Below are 7,500 nucleotides of genomic sequence, written 5' to 3'. Positions count from 1 at the left end.
CACAAGCATATGACAGAAGCTCCATCTTTTGTGTGAATGCTACATTCAACTAAATTCATGTTATACAGCAGGTAAAATAAGAATTGAACACATCACCACTTTCTAAAGGAGCTGTTGAGCCATGACATCTTCACCAAATGTGAGTAACAACCTTAGAGATCCACACATACAAAACAAAAAAAAGTTCAGAAATAAAAGTATTGCACCAGTGAAACTGATTTAACACTGTGTGGAAGAGTCTTTGTTGGTAAAGACAGCTCCGAGACGCCTCCTGAAGGAGAAACTGGTGACATGCATTGCTCAGGTGTGATCTTGACCCGTTCTTCACATCTCAAAGGGTCTGTGCGAGCCTCTTCTGTGAACGTATTTATTACAGGATTCAAGTCCGGTGACTGGCTGGTCACTCGAGCAGTTCTATTTTCTTTCTCTGAAACCCAGTGAGAGTTTCCTTGTCTGTGTGTTCGCTGGAATCATCTGCATCATCCTGCTACTGTATGTGTTGGAGCTGAAGATAATATTCATTTCCATTGACGAGGGATTGCTTCCTAATGACTGATAGAATTCAACAGGTGTCTTGGCTCTCCGTGCCTTTGCACCTCCCTTTCTTCATGTGTTCGATAGGTTTTCCTGTGTCCTTCTACTTGATTACACAGAACGTAACTGTTTTGTTTTCTTGTGTGTGTGGATTACTTGGGCTGTTTCTGACATCTGGTGAAAATCTCATGTCTTCAGCACCAACAGGAAACTGCTGATGCGTTCAGTACTTATTTTACCTGCTGGAGCAATACACCCCAGTCATTCAATCACTGCGCAGACGGTCAGACAGCAGCAGTCGTCCCGGGATCACCGGGGCCCAGGCAGGAGGCGAGGGGTGTGTCCTGAGAAACAGTCCCAGTTCCTCCAGAGCACGGCCAGCAGCAGGAAGGCCAGCAGCGAGGAGACGGAGCGGCTGCGTGTCTTCACCAGAGGGACCACACAGTTGGAGACGGTGGAGACGAACACCAGCAGGACAGCCATGAGGGCCAGCAGCACGGTGATGAGTTTACCCAGGAGTGTGCGGGCCGCGGCGTTCTCCAGACCCTCCAGCTGAACCACCTGCTGCTGCAGCTCCATCTTAGACACACGCGTCTGACACGCCTCCAGAGCCTCCTGACACACACACACACACACACGCACCGCAGGTCAGTCTCACACACACACACCGACCGCTCGGCTCCTACAGTAAAATAGCCTGGCTGAATAATTACTAGTGAAGCACTGCTATATTAAGGCATTTTATTTTTTATTATTATGGACTTATTGATGAGACACTGTTGTAATGCTACATTTCTACAAACCTGATGAAGAAATATCTATGTGGCATTTCACACCCACTAGTGAGTGCAAGTCAAGGTGTGTCTAGCTAGTATCCATAGGTGAAACACACACACACACACACACACACACACCTGCAGGTCTCGGGCTCTCTCGATGGACTGGTACGAGATCTTCTCCTCCATGCTGGCCAGCTCTTGCTTCAGGTTCAGGATCTCGTTCTGGTGGAGCTCCGTCATATCATTGACTTGTTCCTCCAAGCGCTCACACCTACAGAAACACGAAACACGGTCACTTCCTGTGCTCTGCGTCAGAGAAACACCAGCGTGATTCTGAGGAGAGTGTGTTTGTGTCAGGAGACTAGACCTCATACATGTTTGAGTCTTTACTTATGTACACGTAATCGTCTCAAAGTGTGACGGAGCTTCACTGAGACAAAAGCACAAACTGTTGACTAATGGATCAGTCTGAAACAGCTTTAACACTCCAGTTAAATGCACTTAATGAAGAAACAAGAGTTGTCTAATTTACTCTCCTCACACCATTCTGAAGACACAACGCTTGAGAACAGTCACAAATACCTCTTACACACAATAACCATTCATTGTGATCATGCAAAATATGATACAGGCTCTAAAGTCCTATAATCAGATTCAAGAACAGCCAGATCTTAAAAGAGTGAGAGCACTGCTCTCTCTGTGTGTGTGTGTGTGATCTATTCCTTTAACAACTGCAAACTTCAGTTATCCGTTAGTTTGACAGCATGTTGATCTTTCAGCTATTGTTGTGCTTCTGTTATTACAGGCAACAGAAAAAATGCTTGACCACAGTCTGGACATTTAAGGCAGAAATATGTTTGTCCATGTATTTCTCTCCCGGTGAACTCACATTCTCTCTCTCCTACTCGAACGTTTACCATTTAAGAGGAGAAAGCCTAATCTGAGGCTATTTCAGGCCCGCAAATCTGGAGGGTCAAGACCCAAAGAATCTGTTTCTAATACAGCTCCATCAGAATATTAGATGAATAACTCACATCAACAGTGCATGATTATAGACATAACACATCGTTTCTGACCAGCTTTACAGGAAATAATGATATAATGTTTTAATATCTTGATATAGTAATTGCTTTAAACTGCATTTATCAGATTAGAGCTGTATAATCACACACATTGGCCATATATCACTTCACCTAATTCTTTATCTGGTGAAATCTAAAACAATGTGTCATACCGATGAGCCAGATGACTATTTATTGCTGAGTTTCGCTGACACGGTTCAATGATTTATGTAAATGGCAGGGATTAACATTTCAGTCTTCAATCTGTTCATCTGCACCTGAGCGTTCGGTTTCATTCTGTTTCATACAGCTTTATCTCTCTCTGTCAGCAGATCATGGAGATGTTTGTGGTCCTGAAGTAGACCCACCTGAACCTCTCCTCCTGCAGTGACTGCATCACGAGCCTGCACTCCTTCATGTATCCGCTCCTCACAGTGTCCAGCGTCTCCTCCAGACGAGTGTGTGCGTCTCGCAGCTCCTGCAGCTCCTGCATCAGTGTGTCTAGACTGCTGCTGTGGCCCCGCTCCAGTGTGTTCCCCCGGGAGCTGGCCCCGGTCACGCTGTTGGATCCCGAGGTGGCACTGGAGCAGTCCTCGTCGCTGCCGTGTGAGGTGTCTTCGGCGTCCTCGGGCCCGTCCCTCAGCGCGCTGATGTTGTCTGTACTGCCGAAGCGGTGGCGGATGAGCGAGGCGATCTCACGCGGTTTGGAGGCCACGGCCCCCGCGGCGGAGTGCAGGCTGTCCACCACCCCCTCGCTGAGGCCTGTGATGACCCGGGCCCCCACGTCCTTCAGGCCCTGCTGCATGTCCCTCAGCACGTCTTTGGGCTGCCGCTGCACGCCGCTGTGCTCCGCCTCACGCAGACGCCGGTGGTAATGCTCCACCTTACGCTGCAGCTGGGCGATGCTCGCCGCCGCCTTCTGGTTCTTCTTCTCAAACACCTGAGGATGGAGGGTGTGGAAGACTGAGTGAAAAATGGCTTTTGAAAATGAAAACTATCCCCATCTATACTAGTGTTTTCACTGCATTTCAGAAACGATCTGCGTCCACACTACACAACCGTCACATGGCCATTCATGCAGGTACAACCATAAATATATACAGTCAGAACAGCTGCAGGATTCTTAGGGCTGGGACAATAAATCGATCGATTCTGAGATTTTGGGAATGCATCGTGATTCTCTCTCGAACAAATTAAGAGCTTAGTTTTTAACACCTGATGGCGCTCTAGGTTAGGTTTTAACTACACTTAAATGCTCACAGAGAAGAGTGTGTGTGTGGTCAGATGAGTAATGACCATTCTCAAATGTACTTGCACATCTGCTTTTATGCTTTTATGATGCAAGATTAATGTAAACGCAGTCCACTATGAACATAATTCACTTCAACCTTTTTGGACTTTATGAATGGACTGCTGAGCGAATCATCGGTTCAACTCTCCCATCTATTCAAGAACTGTACTTATCCAGAGTGAGCAGAAGGGCTGTTAAAATCACTCTGGACCCCTCACATCCAGCACACTCCCTCTCTGAACTGTGTCCATCTGGTCGACGCTACAGAGCACTGAGCACCAGAACGACCAGACACAGGAACAGTTTCTCCCCTCAGGCAATTTGCACATACTTTACCTGTAGATACACAACTGTCTATTGGAATATACCTGCACATACAATTGTACATTTGTGTATTGTTATTCCTTATTTACTTGGGGAGCTTCTGTCATGAAAACACATTCCTCGTGTGTGTGAACATACCTGGCAATAAACCTCATTCTGATTCTGATTATTTTAGGTTCAAGTGGTGTGTGTGTGGTGTGTGTGTGTGTGTGTGTGTGTGTGTATAATGACATGGGTATGACACAGGTCAAGGAGAGGGTGACTTATGAGAACATAACCCATGCCACCATGTTTCAAAACACTTATAAATCATACAGAATGAGTTTTTTTGAGAAAGTAAAAATGCACAAAGTTTCCTGTGAGGGTTAGGGTTAGGTGTAGGGTTGGTGAAGGGAGATAGAATATACAGTTTCTACAGAATAAAAACCATTACACCTGTGGGATGAACACACTTTACACAAAAACAAACGTGTGCGTGCGTGTGTGTGTGTGCGTGTGTGTGTGTGAAAGGAACTGGAAGCAAGCAGAATACGCTATTTCTAAAGCACACAGTGCCATCTGCTGTTAAAAACTAAGCTCAGAATTGATTCAGGAGAGAATGGCGATGCCTTCAGAAAATATCAGAATCATTTCTTGATTTACGAAGCTTTGATTTATTGTCCCAGCCCTAACAATTAACTGTTTAAAAAAAGTTTTCAATTCAGACACCCATGCAATGCCCTTTTTAAATGACAATGATTCTATTAACCTTTGAAAAAAAAAAAACATACAATTCTGCGTTCACAGTGCCGCTGACACAGACAGAGCACATTTACTGTTTAAGAGAGAAACAGCTTCACACAGTATTACTAGCATTATTTCTGTCTTACAGTCATTCATATTAATGACAGAAATAAAGGGATGAAAGCTTATAGCTCATTTATAAACATTAGAGCAAATCCCCTTTCAAAAATGTGAATGGGTTTGGGCCTTTTATTTGTATATAGCCTTCATACAAACAATCACTGTCAAATAATCGTCTCACACTCACCTAATTAATATTAATATCTTTAGCTAACCTAAACTACCAGCCGAACATTTTACAACCGTTAGATTTCTAAAGTTTCTAAAGATTTCTCTTCTGGTCACCAAGCCTGTATTTATATGATCCAAAATACAGCGAAAACCATAACATTTTAAAACATTTTTACGATCTTAAATAAAATATTTAAAAATATTACAATCTAAAGCTATTATTATTATTATTATTATTATTATTAGTCTGAAGCAGGGTTATTCAAATCTTGTCCAAGAGTTTAGCTCCTACCTCGATCAACAAGATTTGATTAACCCTGCTCTAAAGTAATTGTGATAAATGTGTAAAAGATCAGGGAAACTGAGTGTATACGTAACTGAATAGTTATCAGTTTATGGCCAATCAAAATATTCTGTTCATTTGAAAGAACCACAGATCACAGAGTTTGTTAGTTGTGTTTGGACAAATATTACATAAATGCTTGTGATTTGTGTAAAACCTTCTTCAGATGCTTTAAAGTATTGGTTGGTTGTATGAACTATTGTGACAACATTTGAGTTTTGTGCACACTGTTTGGAGAAAGTTATTTGCATGATTTGAGACTTGTATAAAATGAATGAAAACATATAATCTATCACTATGTTATCTGTTTCTGGAACAGTGATCTGAGTCTGGAGACATGACAGATCGGTTGTAATGGTCAAATGAATTACAACGGATAGAAATAACGGACTTAAACCAGGTTTAGCTGGAGACAGTGCTAGTGTTATAATCAGTTTGGCCAGCACTGTAAATGTATTAACAGTACAGAAATAAGCTCAGGTCCCGTCTCTGATGTGATGTGGTACCTGTTTGATGCGGGCGCTCTGCTGTTTGTCGCTGGCATTGCTGGCCAGTTTGAGGTACTCGGACACGTTCTCGTCGCGGGCCGCCTGCTCGATGCGCAGCTGCTCCGTGAGCTTCAGGATCTTCTGCTTCAGCTGAGCGATGACCTGCCGTGTGCGCTGGGGGTCCAGACCGCCGTCCTCCGAGCCCAGCACCGACCCGTCCGACAGACCGCCCTCCAGCCTCTCGACCTGACCAACACACAGAGAGGTCAGGAACTCGTGGAAAACAGCTCTTTCTGTGATGACACAATGAAGCAATCAGCTGCTTCTGCAATCGGGATGAATACAGACGGAGCCTAACATCTCAATCACACACACACACACACACACACACACACACACTCACACACACACACACACACACACATTAGGTTTCTGTTAACTTGTGGGACTTTCCATAGACTTCTATTACTTTCATAATGACCAAACAATATCAGCCAACCTTATACATACTTACACTTTCAGATAAACACCATTACTATTTTTAATCATTTTCGTGGGGACCAAACAATGTCAAAGATTTTGGTTTTACTATCCATGTGGGGACATCTGATCCCAACAATGTATCATACACACACACACACACACACAGTGCCTTGTTTTTGTTAACTACATACACACAAGTACATTTGTTGACACCTGGCCTCAGTATCTCATCACAACTCGGTGTTTCAGGCAAACTGAACAGGTTTAGAGGTTGTTTCAGGGGAAATCAAGACAAAGATCCTCGTATCTCCACTGGAATATTAAAAGACTGTACAGTAAACAGTGCGTTCAGATATTGAGGTCAGTTCAGTCTGATTCTGATCATAGGGTCTAGGTCTGTCAGACAGCAGTTTAATCTGACCCATATATGAGCTAGAACACCCGTCAAACAACGATAAAGCCAGCCTTTCCAACAAGGCTCTGTGAAAGCATATTAAACCACATTTCTGACAAGTAGGCTATCACTCCGCAAGATAATTAAATCTTTATATATATATATATATACCGATTAAAAGTTACATTTTATATGAAAGGTCCTTGCGCTACAATATTTCAGTGTGTGTTGTTACTCAAGCGGACGCGAAGGGAAGCATGTTACAGAACACAGCTGCAATGAGGCAGAATGACACATCACTGACACAATGATCACACATGAGTCACGCCGATCACACACACACACACACACACACACACACACACACACACACACTCCTCACCTTCCCGTGTCTCGCGCGCAGCAGCTGCTCCCAGTGCATTATCAGACGGAGCTCGCGCCTCTTCTGCCGGTTTCTCTCTGAACTTCCCAAACTTGTTCAGAGAAGCTGACCCGCCCTTAAGCTCCTCCCCCCGCCGCGTGGTGCTTTAAACGTGACGTCATCCCTAAAGCGCTCGCTCTCTCTCTCTCTCTCTCTCTCTCTCTCTCTCTCGTGAATCGAACCCAAACTTTTACATATTCACTGATATTTCAACAATCAGTCAGTTTAAATAAAATGTATGTGATTCTAGAAACGAGCAACATTACTTTTATGTTCAAAATGAAAGTAAACAGAGAACAGTAAGTTAATCCAATTAAGCTCAGTGTATTTTTTTTTGTCTCTCATGTCCAATAATAACAAATATGCTT

At 43.7% G+C, this 7,500-nt stretch overlaps 1 protein-coding gene across 2 annotated transcripts in view; it reads right to left on the bottom strand.

Moving 5' to 3' along the window:
- The window catches only part of LOC113107905 (transmembrane and coiled-coil domains protein 1-like), a 14,485-nt gene that overhangs the window by 803 nt on the left and 6,182 nt on the right, over positions 1 to 7,500 (bottom strand). Inside the window, exons 1-5 of one of the 2 annotated variants that reach the window (XM_026270744.1) lie at positions 7,094 to 7,232; positions 5,853 to 6,080; positions 2,743 to 3,314; positions 1,449 to 1,584; positions 1 to 1,149 (exon numbers count right to left, since the gene is read on the bottom strand). The exon at positions 1 to 1,149 is cut by the window's left edge and continues 803 nt beyond it. In XM_026270744.1, the coding sequence (XP_026126529.1) occupies positions 844 to 1,149; positions 1,449 to 1,584; positions 2,743 to 3,314; positions 5,853 to 6,080; positions 7,094 to 7,132 (1,281 nt within the window). In that variant the 5' untranslated portion in view covers positions 7,133 to 7,232 and the 3' untranslated portion in view covers positions 1 to 843. Of the gene's footprint in view, positions 1,150 to 1,448; positions 1,585 to 2,742; positions 3,315 to 5,852; positions 6,081 to 7,093; positions 7,233 to 7,500 lie in introns of those variants that run through there. The other variant, XM_026270745.1, reaches the window with a different exon arrangement.

Source organism: Carassius auratus, chromosome 8, assembly GCF_003368295.1.
Source record: "Carassius auratus strain Wakin chromosome 8, ASM336829v1, whole genome shotgun sequence".
NCBI lineage: Eukaryota > Metazoa > Chordata > Actinopteri > Cypriniformes > Cyprinidae > Carassius > Carassius auratus.
The sequence above is the reverse complement of the archived record's forward strand: the minus strand, read 5'-3'. Positions and strand labels throughout refer to the sequence as shown.